The sequence below is a fragment of the Phoxinus phoxinus genome, assembly GCF_949152265.1.
Source record: "Phoxinus phoxinus genome assembly, chromosome: 2".
Taxonomy (NCBI): Eukaryota; Metazoa; Chordata; class Actinopteri; order Cypriniformes; family Leuciscidae; genus Phoxinus; species Phoxinus phoxinus.
In genome coordinates this window covers 21,826,830-21,852,271 of record NC_136877.1, presented here as the reverse complement: position 1 = coordinate 21,852,271, position 25,442 = coordinate 21,826,830, and the positions used below count along the sequence as shown (strand labels likewise).

The following is a 25,442-nucleotide window of genomic DNA, read 5'->3' as shown; positions in this document are numbered from 1 at the left end:
TTTCTCTCTATCAGATATGCTGCTGCTGTGGCCCGGCACCATGTTCCCTGTGTTGCTCCTTCTGTCCGCCCGTCAAATCATCATCCAGCACGCGGGTCATGTACACGTTATTCCACATCCTGGCCTGCACTGTCTCATGCCTCATGCTGTCTAAGACCGTGTCCGAGGCGGTGAGGGAGAATGTAAGTACAGTTCTTACAAGTTGCACAGGATCCAGTTGATCTTCATCCGCCCCGACTTTTATTTGAGCTGGTTCTATAAACAGCCAAAACTCTGCTTTATTTGTATCAAGTCTGATCCAATCAAATCCTGGCTAATCTGCTTGACTGGACACACACCAGCTACACATGCCAGCAGTACACACAATAACAGACGGCTCTCTTCCTCAGGTGCCTTTCTTTAATGTGGTGTGTGATGAGGCTCATGGTGGAGGAGACTGTCAGATGTTGGTGGGTTACTCTGCCGTCTACCGGGTGTGTTTTGGCACAGCTTGCTTCTACTTAATGATGGCCATCTTCCTCATCGATGTGAAGTCCAGTCAGGATTTCCGAGCCCTCATCCATAACGGGTTGGTGACTGCATTATTCCCTGTATTTTGTTTGCACTGTCTGTAACACAACACATAGCAGTTGTGGAGACATTAGGTTAAGTTCTTAAGAGGAACAACATGATCCGGAAGAACCAGATCCTTGGACCATATGGTGTACATGCATACATGTTTATCAGCAGGTTTATTAAGTGACTTCATATGAATAAACTAACACACACTTTTTCCTCCTCATTCTCACTTAGGTTCTGGTTTCTGAAGTTCATCACCATGCTTGGGATGATCGCTGCTGCCTTTTTTATTCCCACAGAATCCTTTTTGCATGGTGAGCTATTCATATGTGCTAATGCTAATTTTTGAGAAATAATAGAGATTAACTGATATTAAAATTCTGGCTGAGACCAATAAATAAATGAATAACATTACCTTTCAAATGTTTGGGGTCAATAATATGTTTGTTTTTTAAAAGAAATTGATACTTTTATTCAGCAAGGATGCATTAAATTGATAAAAAGTGACAGTAAAAACATTTATAATGTTATAAAAGATTTTTATTTGAAATAAATGCTGTTCTTTTGAACTTTCTATTCTATTCTATTCATCAATGAATCCTGAAAACTGTTTTCAACATTGACAACAAGAAATGTTTCTTGATCAGATTAAATTATTACAATTAAATATTTAGCCTACTTTAAATGTCTGTTACATGATTGCAAAGGTCATCGCAATTATGAAATATTCAGTATCAACAAATTAATATATGATCAGATAAACTATATGGTAATATCAATATATATTTGCATTCCTACTGAGGTGGGCAAGGAGGTGTATTGATCAAAACGTGCCATGTGTCCTAGACTATCTAAACTGATTATGTGCTTAAAGTGATTATGTTACAGTCTTGGCTCATGGCTCTGGTGATGATCAGTCTGGATCATGTGATTTGCACTTCTCGTTTAAATCCTCCAGGTGGCCCTATGGACACATTGAACGTTTTACATTTTGCACACAAAGTGTGGATAATCTCAGTCAGTGGGCCTAATTTATAAAACACAAACAAAATGTTACAATGTTGCATTCAATTCAGTGAGATATTTTATGTACAAATGGTTTTACATGTCATTTACAAAATAATTCATAAATACAGCTCACCTCATTTCACTGTATTTCATAAATACACAGTATTTTTTTGTCTTATTTTTAATTGTTTTCCCCTTTTTTTCCTCTTTCCATGTAGCTTGGCATTACGTTGGAGTAGTGGGAGGCTTTTCTTTTATCCTAATTCAACTCATTCTCATCACAGCTTTTGCTCATACCTGGAATAAAAACTGGTAAGTGAGGAAACTGGGTTCACACACCAACAGTATGTCCTCTTGAGGCAAACCCGCACTAACCCACAATAACTACCGTAGGAAGGTGCTCATTACCAGACTATGAAGAACCACATCTGGTTCATGTCTGGAGTCTCATCTCGCTCAGGAATGATAAAATATCACCCTCCACAGTTGTAGAGTTTTAGATAATCTCTGTCCTTCACTCCCTTCCTGTTTCTCGCTCTGGTATCTCACTTATTCATATACACACGCATTCATACTCACTCCCCGTTCACCCTCTGACATCCAGTTTATCCCAGATGTTTGTGGAATCTACATCAAGCCATTTTGAGGCAGAATGTCATGTTAACACAACGGACATAATAGGAATTCTTGTACTTCCTGTTTTTCCTGATTTTTGATTTACACGTGAGGCGTCATTGATGTCACTCACCCTGTCTCTGCCCTGCCTCTCATTGCCAGGTTAACCGGTGCAGCTGAGAATAAAAGGTGGTACGTGGCAGTCATGTGCGCTACCCTCTTTTTCTACACCATCGCCACCATGGCCTTCACTTTCATGTACAAATACTACACTCACCCAGCGGGATGCCACCTGAATAAAGCCCTGCTGTGGACTAACCTGGCCCTCTGCACCGTCATGTCTTTTATTGCGCTCACTCCCTGCGTGCAGCAAAGTTAGTGCTTCATCTGTTTCTGTTCTCTCACCAAAACAATAGTTTTGCTATCAGTAGTTTAGATATACAGTAAATACTCTTGCAACAATTTAACCATGAAATGTATATAAATGAAGAATGATTAGTCATTTAAGTTGACCGTTTGTTTCGCTCTCCCTCTCAGAGCAGCCTCGCTCTGGACTCCTGCAGGCTTCCATCATTTGCTGCTATGTCATGTACCTGACCTTCTCTGCTCTGTCCAGCCGCCCACCAGAAAAAGGTCAGCAAGATTTGCATTGTTTCTGGTCATTTTTAGGCTATAGTTTGCTTCCAGGACATGTTTTCTTTCAGAATGGTAGCAAGAAAAAATTTCAAATATGCATTTATCAAAAATATAAGATATCAGTTCTGCTGTTGTTCATTAATAGGCTTACCTAGTGATGTTGTACCATGAAGACGGTGTCATGTCGCCGGAAATAGAGACGCCAGGGTCCTTACTGTCCTTACCGGTGCCGAATTCATGTACACGATATACTGGCTCACGACCTAGGAAGTTAGGGTTGAGAAGCACCCATAGTGATAACCATAGCACTGGACAAAGAGGACATGTCAAATTACTTTAGATACGCATTAAGCAATATAAATACAGACATGAGATTAATAAATGGTAAATGTAAACATTACATCTGCAGTTTTGCTAAAGCACCCTCACTAATTTCAGAAGCACCCTCAGTGATTTGATTATTAATTTATTAAAATGTAGATAGTAAAATTTAAATGTTTTAGTAAACTTAAAGCTAAAGTTCAGGTAAATGTTTAATTGTCTATATAACAATAAAATTAAAACGTGAATTATTAGTAAACTCGAAGCTAAAGTTAATAGGTATGAGCCTGCAAATCCATTAAAATAATTGTGATTAAAACAACTGTGAAGTATTTAAAAAAACTAAATTATTTAATTTAATCACATAATAAAATTACCAGAACCTAAACTAAACTAAAAATGAAAGCTGGAAATATAAAAAAGATCATTCAAAATATGAATAAATAAATAAATAATTATAAAATAAAAATGATCATAACTTACATGAATCAAGCAACACTTTAATGGCACAGTTACCCATTTGCACGATCATTAGACACTTAACACTGATAGTTATGGGGAAAATAATAATACTGGATCCAGCATGTGTGAGCCTGTCTCTACCCGTCAACACAAAGCCAGCCAAGTAACAAACCAGTCAGTCACCGTAATGATGAGGGGCACTTGAAGAGTGATTGGTGGCCTGTTTGAATACTTTCAACTCTTTATGAAACTCTAAAATGTTTTCTAGAATCCCAGACTGATCTGTTGTTTCAAGGTCAGAGTGCAGTGATGCATGCACACCTCTATCGGAGTAACTGAATTGATTCATCCCTCAGCAAAGTTAATCAAACTGGCTGTAATCACATAGTCATTAACAAAAGGTCATCAGTAGAGCCCGCAAAACTCTTTCTGGTTTGCCATCTCATCTCACATTATTTAATCCATTAGTGGTGCATTTTAGAGGAAACCTGTGGTGATGAATGGTGCGCGCTCATATACGACAGAGATGAATGAGATTTCCAGAAAGAAAAGCTTTGGTGACTGAGGTCATAGAAAAGCTCTCAAGCATGTAACACAGATGTAGCTGAGTGTGTTTCTCGTGGTTATTTGAAATACAGATGTTGATGGTAAAGGTCAGGGGAGAAGAATTACATTATTTGCCAGGTTTTGATTTAGGATGATTAACATAATGTCTGATGAAGAGCTTTTGGGTTCAAATATCACGGATGTGGTTTGATTAATATTGCAGTACTGTTGCTTTCTGGAGAAACAGTGTACTGACTTTCTTGCACACACACCCCTATGTTTGTTGTGTCCTGTCTTGTTCCCTAACTATCAGCGGGTTTATGGCCTCTGTGTGCTGCATGACTTCATAAAGGACTGAAGTGCGCCCTGGGGCATGCTGGGAGTTTAATCCCATCTCAGAGGAATTCTCTCAGACACACGTTATCCACAGACCTCTAAATCATCTCTGAACCCAGAAACAGTAGCCTCAAGAAATCCTTAATGGAGCGTGTAGCTGTGACACTAAATGCTAAACGCTGTTGTTTTTAAACATGATTCTGAAACCCCAAATGATGGGTTTGTGGAAAATAAATCTTAATCCAGAAAAGTATGTAAATGAGTGATAAAAAACAAACGTTATTCTCTCTCTCTCTCTCTCTCTCTCTCTCTCTCTCTCTCTCTCTCTCTCTCTCTCTCTCTCTCTCTCTCTCTCTCTCTCTCTCGTGTTTTTCAGTGGAGTATCAAGGGGTCAACATGACGGTGTGTTACCCCAAAGTCAGCAGAGATGAGATACAAAATGAAGGCAATGCTGTGGCCATTATTGGGGCTGCAATCATGTACTGCTGTGTTCTTTTTGCATGGTAGGCAAAAAAAAAAGTATTGAGTTGTGAATTATAGAGATATTAATAAAGTGTCTACTTTGGCTAATAAAATTGATGCTGATTTTCTTCCTCAGCAATGAGGCTTCCTACTTGGCTGAGGTCTTTGGACCTTTCTGGATGATAAAAGTTTACCGCTACGAGTTCCAAGTATGTGACTTTCAGAATATTTTATTTAAAAAATAATGTTTTTGAGCTTTTTAACTCCTAATGTCTCTGACAATCTCTGCCACTCTCTGTCTTGAACAGAAAGCCTCCTGTTGCTTTTGCTGCCCAGAGGCAGAAGATGGTGAGAAACATATCACAAATTACAATATCCATAGATTTCATAAACATATTAAAGGGATAGTTCCCAAAAAATGAAAATTATCTCATCATTTATTTACCATCATGTTGTTTCAAACCATATGACATTCTTCTGCAGAACACAAAAATATATTTTGAAAAATATTGGTAAGCAAACAGTTTCGGTTCCCATTGGACAAAAAACGAAACTGGTTGCTTACCAACATTATTCAATATATATATATATATATATATATATTATTTTTTGTGTGTGTGTGTGTTCTTCTTAAGAAAGAAAGCCATACAGGCTTGGAACAACATGAGAGTGAGTAAATGATGACATTTTTGGGTGAACTGTGCCTTTAATGTCAACAAGGTATTAACATCTTTGTTTCTGTCCTGCCAGAGGAGGAGTTTGTCATTGACGAGAGCAAAGGCTGTCAGAAAGTCATCCACAACGAGACCCATCGCGTTGCCTACAGCTACTTTTTCTTCCATTTTGTTTTCTTTCTGGCCTCCCTCTACGTAATGATGACCCTCACTAATTGGTTCAGGTCAGTTGTTAAAAAGCTGTTCTGGATATCCGAGCAGAAAGCCCTGCGACAACAGTAAACACACACTAGAGTTTTCGTGGATAGAACCAATATGTATACAAGCATAGACACACAACTATCTAAACAGAGAATTACCTTTGTTCTTAAAAATAAATTAAGCTAATTTCCAGGAGTCTGTGAGGACCCTGCAGATGGATCTATTTATATATATATATACTGTTGAAAAGTTTGCGGTCATGTTTTATTTTATTATATTTCAGCCTTTATAAATGTGTAGTATTATTGCTCTTTTAAATATTATAAACGGTGATCATATTTGCCATCAATTAATGCTATAAAGTGTAACAGAGAAAATATATATATATTGGGATCCCTGAGTTGGCTGTGAGTCTGAATGGAGTCTGTAAAGTGTAAAAACCCTTGTTATAGATTAGACCGAGCCTGAAATAAAATGTTGCCAGTTTTAGAAGTAAATAAAAAGATAATTATTTTCTCCTCTATATATATATTAATATTATTTATTATTTTCTAAAATAGGTTTTTGCAGAATCAGTTAACATCTGGGGATTTTTTAAAGCAATTTTGTTGCCAAAAGATTAGCACCCACACACAAATCCCAATTTTGACGAATTTTTATAATGCCATTCTGTCTCCCCCAGTTATGAGACTGCTGTGCTGGAGACGACCTTCACCCACGGGAGTTACTCCACATTCTGGGTCAAGCTCTCTTCCTGCTGGGCATGTGTTGTTCTGTATCTCTGGCTCCTCCTGAGTCCCCTGTGCCACTGCCAGTCAGATCACAAACGACCTCGCCGCGCCCGCATCAAGAGACGGACCACCTCGCACCGTCACGTCAGCGTCAGCGTGTGAATCACACAAAGCAGACTGTTCAACGGTGTCAAAGACAGTGGGGATGGGTGCAGGTTACTGGGGATTTCCACCGCAAAGGAAATGGGTCATGCAGGATCTCTGAACGCTGAAGGATAGACTCTATTAAATGAACATTGATCCTCCTGATAATCCGATTAGGATTAAAATCACCAGCACTATGAATGCAATTCAACATGCATGGAACGGAAAATGTTAAGCATGTTTAAGACTGTACGAGCATATCTGTATGGGATGTGCTAAAATTGCCAAACGGAATATGACATTAACATTTAAAAAAGCTGGATGTCTGTATATCTAGTGAGGTTTTTTTGTTTTGTTTTTTTAAATGTAGAAGAATTCTTCATTGGCTTACAGTGTAGACATATGGAAATACCTGAAATAGGCTTTTTCCTATTTAATTTAACCTTTTGATACATTTATGCTTATCAAGTTGTATAGATTATGTGAGCAATGCTTTATTTCAGTGATCTGTGGCTTGTATATATATATATATATATATATATATATATATATATATGCTCTCTGGGGGATTGCCCCACCCACTCTCTCAGCCAATCAGAGGCCATAAGGAGAAAAGGCTGTTATCTACAGTAAAATGACTTTAATAGCTCGGCGACAGACAGACTATTTAGCTCTAATTGCATGTTTATGTTAGAAAGTTTTATGTCACTGTAATAAAAGATAAGTTATTTTTGTAAATACATTTTTAACAAAAATGTGTTTTGCCGAAAGGCTGGACTATAATTTCACAACCACATCAAAGTACCGTAATAGGATAATCTTAGTTAGTCTACTAATGATTAAAGGGAAAAACAGCTGCCAAAAATAGAGGGAAAAAACCCGTTTATCGGCAAAAGCGCTCTGCCTTAGACAGTTATACGTATGTGCTGCTTATCTTGAATGTGTAAATGTGACTCATAAACACTCATTAGGCTATCATTTCACTTTATAAGGGGCTTTATAACCGTAGATAAAAGCTATTTTATATATGGTAAAACATTTAAAATTATAAGGCAATATATAAATCAAGGGTTCCTCTAGAAATACTGTCAACTTATAAATACAAACAAAAAAACATCAAAATGCACATGATAAAGATATACATGCTGCCAAGTGATTTTATGCCATTAACAGACACGTGGTGCTAGAAAGGGCATCATGTTGGGTAAATTATTTACTTTGGTGTATACGTTTTAAAAGAAGGTGACTGTCCACCTAAAGTGCTTCATTTAGTGACTTTCTTTACTGCCCCCATGGACATAATTCATCCCGACAAAGTGTCCATTATCCTTTTTGCGGAATGCGAAATGCTTCAGTAAAATCATCGATTTCGAGTCAGCATCAGAGCGTGGTTTCTGTCTGTGCCTTGTCTTTTGGCAAAAGAGCTGAGCTTCAGAATAATTGTGCAGTGAAAGTGTGATCGTTCATGCGTTTAACTCCAAAACTGAGTCCTGCTACCTCTGTTACCGCAGAGCTCCTCTAGGGGGCGCAGCAGGCCATCTTCACGTGCTCGATAAGGCTGAGCGTAGCTGTCCTCCTCTATCAGGATGCGATTGAGAGTGCGTTCGTAATTTATATGCCGTCGCAGCATCAACACGTACTGGTGCCCTTCCTCTAGAAGGGGACAGTCACATTTGTTTGGGGCCCACAGGAACTCACGGTGCTCCAGGCGATAACGGTTGCGGTATGTGTGGATGATTTGGACGTCATAGCGGGTCTCCTCACCATGATAGACTTTTTCCAGCACTTTTGCTCGAAGTACTGTCACAGAAGAAAAATGTATTGCCATCATCCAATATATTATGTACATAAAACCAAAATTTCTGTTGTGTTGGGAGACATACTGATTGAACTCACCAAAATCTTTTTGGCAGTACTGTCTCTGGCGCTCACCTTTCCCTCGAACCCGGCGGCATTTCCCACAGTGGCCTACAAAAGGATGAACTGTTTTCATGACGTAACAAAAAAAGCCCAGACTTTGTCATCCGTGCAAACAACAATCAACAATGGAAATTGGACGTAACTATGAACGTCAATGAAAAAATATGTATGGCATTGTATGGTAGATTTTACATGGCAATTAGTGTTGTCATTAGTACCGGCACTTCGGTACCAAGTCGATACTGAAATTTTAAAACTGTTTCTGGTGTACCAGGAGTACAGAGTATCGCTGATAGACAGCTGCTTTCAAATGCTCCTGTGTGTACAGTGCTTTTGTGCGTGCTCTCTGAAAAGATTCAGAGGTTTCTATTTACAACGCGTTTAATGAAGCGCTGAGAATAATAGCCATCATAGACATCTTAGCACATGTACGCAATTTCACTCGGTGGCCATCTTTGAAACTTCTCTCGGGCATCTATTTCAGTCATGCAAAAGTGCAGCTCCTATCTCTTTGAATGGGGAAACATCAAATTCTCCAAAACTGTTCGCAAGCTTACAATTAAATTTAATTTGATGAAGTTTTATGTAACAAAGTTCGGGAGGAGCACGTTCAGGTAATCAACCAATGAGAATCTACGTTCAATGTAAACTGTAATTATTTCTTTGTTCTTCATTTTAATAACATTACCGGTACTCAAATCTCGACCATTTTACTTGAGCAATGTTTATTTAATTAATATACAAATATTATTTAACTAATATTATTATTATTAATAATAATAATTAACTAATTTATTTATTTTTATTTCAAAATAGTTAATAGTTCCAATAGTATCCTGGTACCAAAATTGGAACAGAGTTCTGTGAAATTGTACTGGTATCGGTACGGACTACAAAAATGTTGGCATCGTGACAACACTAATGGCAATGATAAAGTGCTGACCTCTACGATGTATTTCAGGCAGCCGGTTCCTGCGGTTTTCATCTCTTTCCAAACGTGGAACTGGCTGCTGTTGATAGGGGGGCTGAAGGGGCCAGCGAGCAGCGGGACCTGAGATCATGACCTCGTAAATCACAGTTGTATTTACAAAAGGCTCCTAACATTATATTTTAAGCAAATGGGACATTTCTGCCAAATACTTACCACCACATGTAGCACTTCAAATGGACTCGACATTCAATCTATACCTTTATCTCAAGATCTATTCACAGCACAGATAATACTTCTAAATACTAAAAGCTTGATAGATTCATAAATACCAGGAATGAAAGGCGTTTACCCCAGAAAAGAGGTTGTGTGGCTGGATGTGTTGTAGTAGTGGTCGTGGTTGTGGTAGTCATAGTGGTTGGAGGTTCAAATGGCAAGTGGTTTGCAGTGTGGTGAGGCTGCCGGAGTTGACTTCTCCCGTGGTACAGGGCATATCGGTCTGGAGGGAGCCAGTACTCATATTCTATCCCAGAGTTCTTATCAGTTGACAAGACCTACAATCATATCACTGCCAATGAACACAAATGGGCTGCTAGGCATTACGAATCATGAACTGAAGCTTACCATGATGTGCAGGTCCTCCTGAGTAGGTCCTGGAACTTCAAAACTCTCCCATGTATCGGCGGAGCGGCGATACAGCAGTTTGGTTCCTGCAACGTTGTACTCTCCAGGAATATTGATCTTCCAGTGCCCATTGATCACAAACTGAGAGCGCCCGTTCTGGAGTGCTTTTAAAAAATGTTTAAAAAAGGTGATTTTTTCCTAAAACCATTTGACTACACAGCATTATTATAATTTTCTCATACAGTGCGCAAACTGTTTTGTTACTGCAAGAAAATGTGAAAAATGACTGCAAGTTGTCCAATACATTAGGCCTGTTTTATTGCGCTAATAAATGCGAAGTAAATGCTTTTGTCTCACACTGTGCACCTTTTTTTTTTACTTTTGCTTTGAGAAACACATGTTGAACCTCCGGTGGAGAGATCACACGCAAGGCTGTTCTCTAACCTAGATAGTTTCGGCTGTTATCAGTCACTCTGATGTGTGTGGCTCCGGCCGGGATCATAGTGACCTCACTATACCCAAACAGTCCTGCAGGGAAACACAGATGAGAGAGTAATGCGCCTCAGCCCATTTGAAAAAAACAAAAACCCCACAGTTATTTCCAACAGGTGCGCGATCCTGCACGTAACAAGACTATATGTTTCCATGCTGTGTATTGCTGCAGCCGCAACATGGACTTGGTCTAGCTGGAAGGCACTGAACTCCAGAATTACGACCCAGGCTGAACTTTTCCTTTCTCCTTTGACTTTTGACCCTCTTTACAGAGCGTTGTGCTGGCAACTTCGAATCTGTTATTCTGCTCTTAGAAATCCACATGCCAGAGAAGGGGAGACGGAGTGGTATTCGGATAGCTAACAATGACAGTATTATGACTTTGTTTTCCCCGATGTAAACGCTCTGTATTTTCAGTCGGCCAGCGTGAAGGACGCTTTTAAAAGAGGTTCTGTTTCATGCGGAGAAGTTCAAAGGCAGAGGTGTCAGTGCTCTAAGTGTGTAGATATGTGTATGTGAGAGAGAAACGACAAGATAAAGAAGAGAAAGAGAGGTCACTGTCTACAAGAAACCACTTAATCTACCTTTCAAAAGTTTGAGGTCAGTACGATTTTTTTTTTTTTTAAGAATGGATTAAATTGACCAAAAGGGACAGTAAAGACATTTACATTGTTACAGAAAAACTTTCTACTGTTTTTAACATTGATAATAGCAACAAAAAAAAAACTTTTCTTGAGAAGCAAATCAGCATATTTGTTGTTCTAGTTAATAAATATTCTAGGAATGAATGATTTCTGAAGGATCATGTGACACTGAAGACTGAAGTAAAGGCCAGATTTTACCGTTTCAATGCTCTGAGTAACAAGATTCACACAAGGGTTTATTAACATCTCTTATATTAATGTTGAAATAAAACTATTGATTTCTGTTCTACTGAGTCAGTGAGTGTATTTGGATTCTGACCATTGTTCAGCCCGTTGCTTTGATAAACACTTCTGTGATGAAGGCAGGTTGAGTTGTGGCCTCCACACACCATGCAGGCGTCCTCCTGCTGCTGTGATCCAAAGATCAAGTCACATCCTGGCTTCTGCGCACACACACACACACACACACACACACACACACACACACACACACACACACACAAACCCTGCGATTAGAAGCCAAAATATCAAGCACCGTCACATTCTGTTTCAACAGTACAAGCTGATCCCACAACACTCCTGATAAAAACTGGAACAGCTCATGCCCTACAGAATATCTTGGAGATTTTCCAAGAAATAAATTTAGACACTACTAAAGATAGAAGCATCCAAGATTAAAGATCCTCAAAATAAATGCATTCCATCATTTTAAATAGCAATAGCACCATGTTTGTTTTCATCAGTTCATCTCCACACAATATTTTCTGGCATGTGTATTGATTTGATGAGTTTTCAGATTTTCAACTTGATTTCTTTAATCATAAATATAAGCAAAGTGGTTGGAATGAATTTAACACAAGCATGCAGATTGCAGATTATCGTTTGCTGCTTTTACTTGTGGTGTTGTTTTTGTGTTTGTCGTCATTTACAGCTATTGAATGTCTGAATATTGTTTTGGAATATGTACAGTACAGTTTAAAAAATTTTGGTTTGGTAAGATTTTTTAAAGAAATGAATACTTTTGTTCAATAAAGATGAATGGAGTTTGATTGACAGTCGATCTGACCAATTTTGTCCGTCAAAACAGTCAGAAGAGTTAGTAGATTAACACTGGAGAAGGATTTGAACTGAAACGCAGACGTCTGTACTGACGTCTTTCCACGGTTAAAACAACATTCCTTCTAGTTAATTTATAGTATCAAATAAACATGAATGATCATAAGAAGGAAGAGATGATCGGTTCATGAGCAGCTTTAACTGAGGCTCTACAGTGATCTGTCAGACGCATTAAAGAGCCACAAAACGGTATTTTTAAATTTCTTTAAAAAAAAAAAAAAGACCAAATTTGAAAGTTGAGACTTTGCTTCATATCAAAAGTAACCTGGTCTGTCCTGTCTGTCAGCGTATTGTCAGTGTCCTCTTTGCTCCGCGATGTATTTACTAAAGGGGGCGGGGTGAGGTCTTTGCGAAGTTGATGAAGAGTGACGAAATAGTCAAAAGTGATGAAAAGTAAAGACCTTTATATTTTACAAAAGACTTCTATTTAAATAAATGCTGTTCTCTTGAACGTTTTATTCATCAAGGAATCCTGAAGTATCACGATTTGTTCCCACAAAAACATTAGGCTAAGCAGCACAACTGTTTTCAACATTGATATAATAAGAAATGTTTCTTGAGCAGCAAATCATCATATTAGAATGATTTCTAAGGATCATGTGACACTGAAGACTGGAGTAATGATGCTGAAAATTCAGCTTTGACATCACAAGAGTATATTAAATGTTTAATATACTATATTAAAATATAATATATAAAAAAAAACGTAGGCCGTGTGTGTGTGTCTGCAGGTGAAAACAGATGGGCAGCAGAATGACAGAGATCTCTCTCTGAGCCACCACACACAAACAGGAGTAAGATCATGAGGCCCAGGCAGGGATCAAGAGCACTCAGGCAGAAGTTTGGCTTAAGCTCCTGAGAGCAGGGGTGGAGGAGGAGACATCAGAGAGAAGGACTACACCGTCCTCAGCAACTCCTGCAGGATCTCATTAAGCCCCTCTTTCTTTTTAGACCTCTCATGCACTCCATTCCACGCAGGTGCAACCCTCCTCCTAATGCATGACCTTCTGTTCTGTCTCTCCTTATCTTTATCTTTGCCTTTCTCTGCCCATCCTTTCTTAATCTCAGTAGTTTGTGAAATAATGATTCTCAATGGCACATTCCCATGATTGAGGGGGGGCCTCACAGAGGGGCAACCACACACACACACACACACACACACACACACACACACACACACACACACACACACACACACACACACACACACACACACAAGGTGTGCTTCACACATATGGATTCAATTTGCCAAATGTTGCTAATGATTGGGCCCCACTATGCATGTGCTTCTCTTTTCCAGTCCTCATGCGATGGAAACCAAATTCACACCAGCATGACTTTAGGACTACACAGTCAACAAAGCAGGCAAGGGATGGATTTTGGAATTAGGAGCTTTAATCAGACTTTTAATTCAGACTTTTCCGACCCTTTCACAAGATTCATGTTTTTGTTTGCTTGCTATTGAGCTCTTTATATTTCTGTAAATCAAGTGATCAAATGCTGTGTGGGTCTCAGGTTTGATGGTATCTTTGATGGTATCAGATGATAATACTATGATATATGGTAATTAATACATTTGTGAAAAGTACGGTAACAAGGTTACCATTGTACATGTACAAAATACATACTTGAAACAATAGTCAAAACATCATTAGATGCGTGTGAACAGGACAAAAGCACTGTAAAAATGTTTTATAAGGTAAATTAAAAAGATGCTTTATGTTGAGACTTCTGAATAAACTGGTTTTAGTCAACTCAAAAAAAAAATTACAATATGACAGAATAAACCTGAATGATTTTCATTTAAAACTGATTTTTATTTAAAACATGAATGAAAAAGGACTGGAAAAATGATATATTAGTCAATTTAATTATTTTATTGTTATATATATATATATGTTTTTTTTCTATTTATTTGTCTTTAAAAATAAATTATTTACTTTGTTATGTTTCAGTTATTTAATAATTCATTGATAAATTCCTACAAAAGTCATGTTTACATGTCATCTGATAGATGTCATAAAATAGGTGTACATTTTGTGATTATTAGCTATTATGAAACGTAAGAAACAGCTACTCACTAGACACTTTCCATTCACACAGACTGTCCCCTGATCTGATTGGCATGGTGTGCCATCAAGCACCCGTCCAAAGTTGTAATAGAAGTTGTGTCCAATAGCCAGGCAGCTGAGCTCACATGGGTTGGAGCCTGAAAGCAAGGTTTAAATCAGGTTTCAGTCAGTAGAAGCACGTAGAAGAAGGAGAAATCCACACAGTAACACAACACATGCTTCAAAGAGGAGAGTCATGCTTCACTGACCTCCATGAAAGGTAGTCCAGTGGTAACTGCTGCCAGCGACCAGGGGTCTGTCATTGAAAGCTTTACACTGCAGTTCTCTGAAGTCCATAGAGTCAGCAGGACACTCCTGATGTTACAGACGCAAAGCTCAGGAGAGAAAACACGCATGTCTAAAGCTCCTAAAGCCCTGATTCATTAACACTTTCTAAATCATTAGAACAGCTTTGGAGGACTCAGGATAAACACAACACATGCATGTGTGCTGACACGATGACCCCATTTAAACCTGGTGTTAACATCTGTCCTGGGTGATGGGATCACAAGTGGGTAAAAGGGGTACAAATCATTTGTGATCTGCTCAGTTAAACCACATTCAGAGGTAGTCAGAAACATATTCAATGCATCGCAGATAACAGTGAAGGGCTGCTTACTCATCTATTAATCATCAAATGTACTAAAATAGGGGTTTTTAAAGTCCCCCTGTGGTGAAAATCAACTTTTAATGTTGTTTATATGTCTATGTGGTGTTTTTTAAACATGTTTTAAGACAAACCATGTGCAAATGTAAAGCCGCGTTTCCAATTTCGCAAAAACACCCATTTATCGCAAAAAAGTTTTTACGCTCGCATGAGGTGCTTTTTCAGGCAATTAGAAAAATAAATATTTCGCAGAACTGCAATGGAAACAGTTTTTGCGCATTTACAGTCACCTGACTTAGAAGGCGCGGCGTGTTCGGACAGAATACGAGACAGAGTTGTTTATTAAATTCATAAAAGGCAAAATAATTACAGGAATACTGGATAGGATTCTAAACCTCAAAGAAATGCCACAATCAAGACCTCGGAGCAGAAATGAGTGAGAAACACCTCATATGTGCCGCTCACAGTATAATGGTCTTTCCTTGCCATTAATGCTTGGATAACAAGCCTACGTCGCCTTCTGTTAATAATAATAATGTCTAGTGCGGTGGCTGTGATATATAAGCCTACCAACGTCCGTTGCCATGATTTTTTAAATGACTTATTGCGAGAGGAAAAAATGACGTTTTAGTCGCATAACATCGGTTAATGGAAACGCCGTCATTTTTGCAATAGTTTTTTATCGATATGTAGAAAAAAATCGCAAAAGTTTTGCGGAAATCTGTAATAGAAACGCGGCTAATTTTGTAATTTAGAGGAGTATTTTATCCTTAAAACTGCAAAGACAGTCTCAAAAATGCTATTTGAAATCGCTAGTGTTTCTGACGTCACAAACGACCTTGTACCCAATCACGTTATCTTGTGATCATCAATGAGTGGATCTCTGAGCTGGTGGGAGTGAGTGGAGGTGGGGCTAATATATTAATTGAACCGTATATACTAAATGAGGCAAGGGTGTAGTAGAGTTACATTCAAGCTATTTTAAGGCATGACTATTTTTTTTCAAGGAAAAAACTTTTAAATATGTAATTTTGGTGATCAAAGGTGAGTTTTGAGGGATAAAATGATTGACTACAGCGGGACTTTATTTGAAAACCGTTCTTTTCCATTTGCCATTATGTCTTTGCGATAATCTATACATTTACATGCACAAGACTTCATGGAACTTCGGTTTACCTGGCATCAATATAGTGGTAGATCAAGTAAAGCATGCACATCCAAAGTAAATATAGCATCTTGACTGAAATTACATTTTAAGCAATTTGCATTTACAAATACTGTTTGGTTTTTGTGGCCTTTTTTTTGTGTGTGTTATAATGTTTTTTAAAGTGCCCCAATAATGCTATTTTGAAAGTTCCTAATTTTGTTTTGGAGTTCTCATACTATAGGTTTACATGCATTCAAGGTCAAAAAACACTTTAAGTTTCTCATAACATACATTGCACATCACTTCAATTCTCAAAGAGTCTGAAAATGGTTTGTTTGAAGATTTAGTCTCTCTAAACCCCTCCTTTCCACGAGCTCTCTGTACTGTTTGGTCAGTCTGTTATGATTGGTCAATCGCTTACAGAGTGTGTCAGAAACGAAACAGCCATAAGTTACCATATCTGAATTTTACCTCTGGATGCTTTTTTTCCGTATCAATTCCATTGCGAGTCCGCATCCTTTTGAAGTGCACGCAAAGTGGATTTGCAGCGCTAAATATAGCATCTCCTCGACATGTTGACAACACGGACCAAACTCTTCCAGGCCTCAGCTACAAATGCAGTGTTTGAGGGTGGATCAAAGTAGACGTTTGCAGGCAGCCAATGAAGACCAAAGGCTGCCACTATGCAAATTTGTTACATTGTTATGTACACTCTAAAAAAAAATTAACCCAGCCATTGGGTTAAATTTTCAAAGTGCATTTTTTGATCCAATGTTTGGGTTTGACCATATTTGACCCAAAATTGGGTTAAAACAACCCAGCATTTTTTAGAGTGTAGGTTAGTAACAGGAAGTGTTAACTGCGATTGCTCGAAATTACTTGTTTCCGGCAGTTCAGAATCGATTGTTTCTTTTAGGAGACAGTAACTTTATTTGTCCTGCACTTTTACATTCACAAACAGCTACACAAAGCATGAAAGGTAAAATTCGAAAAAGCAAAATAGGGAAACTTTAACGTGCATCAATATACTTATGTACTAAAGGATATATAATAATGAAGTGAAGCTATGAAATTGAAGACCATCCATTCGAATTTTGATATATTTGAGGCCAGACGACCTCTTTGTCCAAGCAATAAATACAATAGAAAACACTGTAGAATTGGCCCTTCGCTAAAGCTTGTCAGGCGTAGCAACAGTAACTAAGAAGGGCGGGGCTTAGCGAAGGGTCAATTACTTACTTAATTGCACATAAATGCTATCGATATTATGCACTGAGGATAAGGTGTGTCTGAATATTTAGACTTTATGTTCAAACTGTAAAGAATTTGCACCTTTGTGTTACAAATCTTGTATTGCCTGGTGTCCCCTGGGCACGGCCCTCCAACCATATTTCTAGAGAGATAAACAATAACAAAGATGTCAGATGCAACAAATTAGTGTATTTAACGTTATAAACAAATCACATGAGCATGATCAAGCAGAAAACCAAAAGGCCATTCACACAGGATGTGTTCTTGCATTGTTCACTGTCAGACTTTTTTTTTTCTAAAATTGAACATTTAGGGCTACAACAGCTTGTCGCTGGAGTACCCTTAAAGGGAACGCATGTATAAACATGATCTGACAGCAGAGAAGATGGTGTGATGGAATCAACCTGGTGATGCAGGTGCGAGTACGGACAGAGGCCCCTCCACCACAGGAGCGCGAACACACAGACCAACCGCCCCACGAGGCCCACTCATTCATGAAATGCATTTGGCTACGCATCTGTGGCCCCTCACGTCCCATCTCTACTCGTCTGGATGACTGCAAATATACAAACAACAAAGTGCAGGAAAGGTTGCAGAACAACAACAAAGAGAGACAGCAGGGGGGGCAGATTTGATCGACTAACTTGTGTTTTTAGCAAGCTCATTCATTAGAACAACAGTATGTAAAATATATATATTTGTAGAGAAATTTCAGTTATTAGGGCATTTGATTTTAAAGTGTCATAACCCTAAAACATTTTTGATCACATAAATAATATTTCATATGAATCAGACTTAATCGTTTTTTGATTGTAAAAGTAACTTAGAGCATCCAAAATAAAAGCAAAAATTATGTATTTTTCAGCATTGGAAGATTTTTATTTGCATTATCCACTCACAAAACCCCAGCACAGCTGCAGTGAAGCTGAGGCTCATACTGTTACATCACTGATGGTCATTTGGGCTTATATTTGGTATATTATATATTTGGTATATTATACATGATATATTATATCCTTTATTTGTCATAGCAATTGTGCTTTAAAAGGTGAAATCAGTTATTGTGCCATGTCTACATCAACTGCGAGGCTGTCTACACTGGACACGTCAAAGTGAATGTGCGAATCATTTGTCCTTTGTGTATGTGCTTCAAAAAACATGCTACGATCGTGCACACATCAAGTCTTCTTCAAATTAAATATATAGCTTATGTAGCCTGGGAAAACCCAGACCACTCTCAGTTGTAACTGAGTAAGGGTCTGGCAAAGCTCCATAGACAATTAATTTCCACAGGGGCGTCACCAATGGACGTCGGATAGATCTAAAACCAATCAGAGCGATGAATGTCATGACGTATGCAGAGCGACGGAGAAACATCTCGAGACTCACAGCTCTGTTTGTGTTAACGAAAATGACAATTTTAAATCGCTTGAAACAGACGCGATAGCTGATTCGAACGAGTGATGTTGTGATGTTCCACGGCGGCATCCATCTCTGTAATGTACAAAATCTGCGTTACCGTCTCTGCTCTGTCGTCATCGTGTAAAACCCGCCCCAACGTTTCTGATTGGTGCCGCGATTTCGACGGATTGGAAATGGGTTTCAATAGGCTCTTTGCCAGACCCACTTGCAGAGCAAATCTAAATTTGCCGAAAGTGGTCTGGGTTTTCCCAGGCTAATAGCTTATGTGCAAATAAGGACACTTATTCAGCAGTACGTCTGATCATGACTGCGACGACACACAGAAGACAATGATGTTGAGCGAAAATTCAAAGAAGAATGGACCAAAAAAGTAACTTTGCCTTTGTTCTTTCTGTGTTAAACGGATGTGTGCCATTTGTTAAAGGGATAGGTCACTTTAAAATGAAAAGTCTGTCATATACTCACCCTCAAGTTGTTTCAAACCTGTATGAATTTCATTTCTTCTGCTGAACACAAAGGAAGATATTTTGAAAAATGTCAGTAACCAAACAGTTAACTGATCCCATTGTCTTCCATAGTAGGAAAAAGACTATGGAAGTCAATGGGATCAGTTAACTGTTTGGTTACTGACATTTTTCAAAATATCTTCCTTCGTGTTCAGCAGAAGAACGAAATTTATACAGGTTTGAAACAACTTAAGGGTGAGTATATAATGACAGAATTTTCATTTTAAAGTGAACTATCCCTTTAAGAGACTGTAGTGCGTGTTTGTTTGATTTGTTCATGATAGTTGTTAGTGGTCTTATTGGTTGTTTTCTCTTCTCTTCCCACCCTCTACACGTCCACTTTTCACAGCTTTACAAACCCATTTCTTGAGTCTTTTTCAAATACGTGGTTTGAACGACCAGTGATAAAACGGGGTTTCATGACACTTTAAGCACTAAACTGAAGGTATCCTGTGCTTACAGCCGAAATGATTGCTCACTAGTGCTCAGGACACATGATATAAGACGCCACCAAAACATTTCCTGTTCATCAGTTATGCTAGACTGCACTTGACATTTGTGGAAGTGTTTGAGTGTTCCCCAGGTGCGCGACTGAGGACGCCACATTAGCTCTATTGCACACAGCCTCCATTACACAAGCGGTATTCCTATCAGACCACCACTAATCGTCCTCAAGGATAACATTACTCTGTCATTCTTAGATCCGCTCCTGGCTTTGATCCGAGACAAACAGGCAGTAACAGCCCGTGAAGAGTGAGGAGCTTCCATAGGTTGCTTAAGACCTAACCGTCCCCTGAAGGTGTGTGTGAGTGTGTGTGTGTATTCTTGTGAATGTAATGTAGGTGTGTAGAGCATGCTTTTCTGCTTCTATCATGTTAAACAACTTCATGCACAGCAGCTGTTTGTCTTCCTAAAATAATATTCATCCATGGTATCACGTAAATCTAATTTGAGCACCAAGTCACATGAGGTGTGTAAACACGTTGCAACAAAATGAAATGATTTCGCAGTACAAACAGAGCATTGAACTTGCATTCCAAAGTTTGCTCCCTAAAGGGATGTTTTACTGGCACACGTATGACTGCTTTTTGGTGCAGAGCTTTGTACCGGTTCCTAAGGATTAACCCTTTCAATGGAAATATTACAAAAAAGAGAAGTTTGGTTGGTCTCGTCTAATAAGGGTATCATGGCAGGAGATCATTGAATATGGTCAAAATCTTCTGACCTTATTTAGTCTAAAGACCTGTGGTGAATAAACGTCTGATAATGAGTCAGGATGACCCTCTGTGAGGGTTAAAATAACAGATGACCGAACACACACAGACACAATAGCGCTTTATGACCGATGTCCATCATCTTCAATACCAGAATGACCTGGAACTGCCCTCATTACCGTAGCAAAGACTCAAATTAGTGTTGATGACAGTCTTCCATGGGGCCCGTGGGCAGGGCGGATTAATAAAATCGACCTTTCACCTTCAGAACACCAGCTTCCCCCCAAAGGCAAGATTTAACTTTGAAGTATGTTTCTTGGAAAGGGATTTTGTTTGGAAATGAAATTCATAATTATGAAATGAGCTTGTTGGCTTTCTGTCGATAGGTCCTGTTTGTGTTTTTAATACAGATGGTGAACGTCATTCCAGTGGAATGAGGATGATAATGACTGGTGGACATGACTTAGGTGGATCTCGTACTTTGGGAGGGGAACTGGGAAAATGACTGGTTGAGGTCCAGAAGGTACCAAAGGCAAAGCAGTACATGCAAACATTTTCTATAGTTACCAGTGAAACTTAAAGGTTCACCCAAAAGTTAAAATTCTGTCATGAGTTGCTCACCCTCATGCTGTTCTAAACCCATAAGACTTTCACTTTAATATTTGTAATGAAACCTGAGAGTTTTCTGTCCCTACACCGAAAGTCCATTCCACCATCATGGAAAAGTAATTAATATGAATAGGGCGGTTTAATCCAGGTATTCTGAAGAGACACATTCATATTATATGATGAACAGATTTAATTTAGTCTTTTATTCATATAAACATTGATCAATGCGCATAGATAGAGCACATCAAATTGGATCATCGGAAGATCAAATGTGACCCTGGACCACAAAACCAGTCACATGGGTCAATTTTTTTAAATGTATACATTTATACATCATCTGAAAGCTGAATAAATAAGCTTTCCTTTGATGTATGGTTTGTTAGGATAAAAAATAAGGTTTTGATAGGGTTAAAAAAAATAGAAATATTGAGAAAATCGTCTTTAAAATTGACAATTTATGTTTGCGATTGTGCTGCATTCACTCACAAGAATAAATGTTTTATATATTTACCGTTGGAATTTTACAAAATATCCTCATGGAAGATGATCTTTACTTAATATCCTAATGATTTTTGGCAAAAAAGAATTTTGACCCATACTATGTATTGTTGGCTATCGCCACAAATATACCCGTGCGACATATGACTGGTTTTGTGATCCAGGGTCACAAATGGGCTTCCTTGATGTCTTTTATTAAATTTCTGAAACTTTAAATTTGGGTGGCATGTACTTTCAATAGAGGGAGAAATCTCTCGGGTTTCATTACAAATATCGTACATTTTCTTAAAGCCTTTATATGTATAATGCATTATAAAGGTATTCATAATGTTAGTTATAATGCATTATCTCTTTTCATAAATAATTGTAACCGAAGTTAAACTGCATTGTAATCTTCACAGATCTAAAATTGGTTGTTTCTCGTGTTTTAATGCAATATACTTTCTAAAGGTATATTAATGTACAATAACTGTGGTTACAATTATTCATGAGACCATACAATGCATTATAAGGTGCATAAATAATGTTTAAGTAAAGTGTTACCAAAATATCTTCATATGTGTTTCAAAGATTAATGAAAGTCCTACAGGTTTGTAATGACATGAGGGTGAGTGAGGAATGATGATATAATTTAGCATTTTTGGGTGAACTATTTATTTAAAGATTAAAAAGAGAGCATGAGCCAAACGTCATGTTTCCGTAACTGCACATTTCTGCATTGTGTGTAAACAGCAATTTGGAAACGATACAGGGTGGCATCCCAGTCTCTGAATCCCCCTAGGTGAGCCTGCCCGGATTGCTCTGTTTAAGCTCTGCTCTTGGCGATCAACGGGAAAGACAACACTCTAGTTAAAGTGAGCAAAACCTTGGCAGAGAGCCTTGCCAATCTGAGCATACCCAACTGACTGTTCAAGGTGGTCCTTAAAAATAATATAACAGGCTAATAAAATAACTTCTATAAACCGAAGGATAATGGGACAGGGACTATCTTACAGGCATAGATGACAGGCAGCCTGGAGACAGCAGCAGTGTAATGAGGGTGAGGGCCTGGCACAGAGACAGTTTCCTAGAGACAGAGAAAATAAATCATGTAAATCAATCACCAAATCCACTCACAAACCACGCCATTTGACTTTAAAATGACAGCGACTTTGGGGCTTACTGTGTAAGTGTTGTTGCTCTACATCAAAGACTCTTGACTCATGACAACAAATAGTGACAGTGTGTGTCCTATACATTAAGAAATCACCGCCACTGAAAAAATGTTTATGTGCATTTTTAGAGGATGAGTCGAACTCCCACCGATGAGGTCAGAATACTGAGAGACCACACAACGATTGACTCATCAAAAGAGCAGCTTCTCAGAAGCTCTTCACAGCTTTGCTAAAGCCCAACTGTCGTCTTTGCATTGTTGCAACGACTATGACTTTGAAATGTGAGTTTACAGGGGGAAACTGATGTAAACATCCCACAATATTAATTTCTCCAGCACAGATTTGTGTACAAACAATGTTCCTCTTCCTAATCTTCTGTGGACATGTGCTTATGGACCTAAAGGTTTATTTTAATGACAACTTAGAGTGGACACTGGTCAATTATAAACAATACACTCCCATGAAGAAGTTTCAGAAAAACAGCATGATGAAATACATCTTACATGTCCATTCCTAATCAGAGACTGAATAAAGATTTAAAAAAAAGATATAGGCTACAGGCTGTAAGTAATGCATCATCATTATCTAAATTAAAATCCACAACCTGCACTCAACAGTCCAGCATATTAGAGCTTAGTTTATTGTCAAGGTCAAGGGTCAAGGGGTATATAGTTAAAAAACAATAATGTTAATTTAGATGGTTTTGATTGCTGTTGTAGCCTAAAGGTAAGAACGTAAACCTGAGCCTCCAATGACCATGTGATAAAAAAACAATGTGATTTCACATTAATAATGGTTGAAATGCTAAATGTATGTATATCGTTCAAAGTTAAACCATATGAAGCCACATGAAAGAAACCTTAAATGGGTCTCTGCAACCATTAGGTTCCTGGCAGACTCACCACAAAAGCGCTAAATCTGTACATAACTGGAGTCTTAAATCTGTTTATGGGTCATTTCGAAGCACCTCAAGTTTATGTGAACAGTAAACTGTTCTCCTCTTAAAGATTAGATTAAACAGCTGTTTCCTGGATGCTGGAATAGACCATTTTACTCAAGAATTTTGTTTCTGCACAACCAAGAATTCAACTAACAAGACAAATAACCTAAAACTACATCAAGCCACCAGCAATGCAAAAGCTTATAATGATATTATTTTGATCTGGTGTTGCAGATTTAAAATTGCCAGTAGTGCTGAAAATCTTATTGTTGAAATTATTAAAAACATTCAAAATAAATCAATATAGTGAATATAGTAATTACAACAAATAAAACACCACACATGTTAATGAAAATGAGGATGTCTGAGATTATATATTTTTTATATATGCCAACGTTGTTTCCATAAGTAGAGGAGCATGTAATACACATACCTGTTGTTTGACTTCTGCATTTTAGCTCTTCGTCAGGTCAGGTGTCACACCTTAAAAACCTCTTGAGATCGAAAACTGGGCTCATCTGATAAAGTAAAGACCACGAGGTGTATGATCCCAATCGTTTTTCTCATCAAAAAAGTCGGGAAACCTAATTGTATCCATGCTTCACAAGCGTTTCCTCTGCTGGGTACTTTTCCTGAAGTTTTCTCAAACGCAGAATCCAAAGAGGATGATGAGCTGTTTACAGAAACCTAAATCCTCAACACAAACGAATAACTGAAAATGAATATAGGCTGCTTCAAAGCGTCTCAGCTTATTTGCCTTATTTAGGGTTCTTCTCGCGTCTCCATGATTGCAAGGTGCTGTTTCCTAGAGAAAACCTCTGAATCGCTTTCAGTTTCATATCAGTGTCCAGAGTCCGACCTCACAAGCAGAAGGTAAGGTAATAAGCGTCAGACTTCAGATCTTCTGTCTTCAGGTGAACTCTACCTGAGCCTCTCAATCACACACATCCGTTTTCCTTGAGCGAAAATAACGGCGCTTTGGTCAGGACCCTTGATCCTCCGGTAGATTTCACATTCCCTTTCAGATCCACACCTTCACTCGCTATATATAATCTGAGAAGAGATAATATTGCGTTTGTTCTTATTTGATCTTTGCACAAACATTCATAATTCATAACTCAAGGGGATATTTTGTTTAGGCTACAATAAAAAACATTATAATATCATAATTCATAACCGTTAAGTCACAGTTGCTGTCTTATTATATCAGTAAAAGCAGTGACAACCTTTAAATAAATTAATTGCACGAATGTGGCGGATATAGAAAATCAAGTTGAAACAATACCAGTTGTGCCATATTAAACAGATGAAAACATCATATTGATTTTTTTTTTTTTTTTTTTACAGTAGGCTACACATATGCAGTTTGGTTATACAGAGCATCTTCTGTGAGAGTAACACATTGACATGCATCAAGCATAACAAAGTAGCAGTGAGTTACCCGTCCAACAGCCCGCGCGCGTCGCGAGGATCCAGCGTTTGTCAGAGTTTGTATTGATGTGAATGAATCTGTGCTCATGAGCATTGCGTGCCGCCGCGTCCACCTGAAGCTCAGCCCAGTGTGT

General features: G+C 38.3%; 2 protein-coding genes across 3 annotated transcripts in view; one reads left to right on the top strand and one right to left on the bottom strand.

Moving 5' to 3' along the window:
- serinc4 (serine incorporator 4) overlaps positions 1 to 7,440 on the top strand; it is a 15,424-nt gene extending 7,984 nt beyond the window's left edge. Inside the window, exons 2-12 of one of the 2 annotated variants that reach the window (XM_079637744.1) lie at positions 15 to 182; positions 390 to 568; positions 793 to 872; positions 1,785 to 1,878; positions 2,344 to 2,555; positions 2,719 to 2,814; positions 4,859 to 4,985; positions 5,081 to 5,153; positions 5,253 to 5,292; positions 5,695 to 5,842; positions 6,502 to 7,440. In XM_079637744.1, the coding sequence (XP_079493870.1) occupies positions 15 to 182; positions 390 to 568; positions 793 to 872; positions 1,785 to 1,878; positions 2,344 to 2,555; positions 2,719 to 2,814; positions 4,859 to 4,985; positions 5,081 to 5,153; positions 5,253 to 5,292; positions 5,695 to 5,842; positions 6,502 to 6,712 (1,428 nt within the window). In that variant the 3' untranslated portion in view covers positions 6,713 to 7,440. The remainder of the gene's footprint in view (positions 1 to 14; positions 183 to 389; positions 569 to 792; positions 873 to 1,784; positions 1,879 to 2,343; positions 2,556 to 2,718; positions 2,815 to 4,858; positions 4,986 to 5,080; positions 5,154 to 5,252; positions 5,293 to 5,694; positions 5,843 to 6,501) is intronic. The other variant, XM_079637745.1, reaches the window with a different exon arrangement.
- On the bottom strand, positions 7,321 to 25,442 carry adamtsl5 (ADAMTS like 5). Its single transcript, XM_079637732.1, has 14 exons — positions 25,319 to 25,442; positions 24,311 to 24,930; positions 22,777 to 22,849; positions 17,939 to 18,090; positions 17,616 to 17,676; positions 14,739 to 14,844; positions 14,500 to 14,627; positions 11,622 to 11,745; positions 10,611 to 10,694; positions 10,167 to 10,330; positions 9,895 to 10,096; positions 9,558 to 9,665; positions 8,591 to 8,662; positions 7,321 to 8,494 (listed from the first exon to the last, which is right to left on the bottom strand). Exons 2-14 carry the CDS (start codon positions 24,328 to 24,330, stop codon positions 8,166 to 8,168), a joined length of 1,623 nt encoding a protein of 540 aa, XP_079493858.1. The 5' UTR covers positions 24,331 to 24,930; positions 25,319 to 25,442; the 3' UTR covers positions 7,321 to 8,165.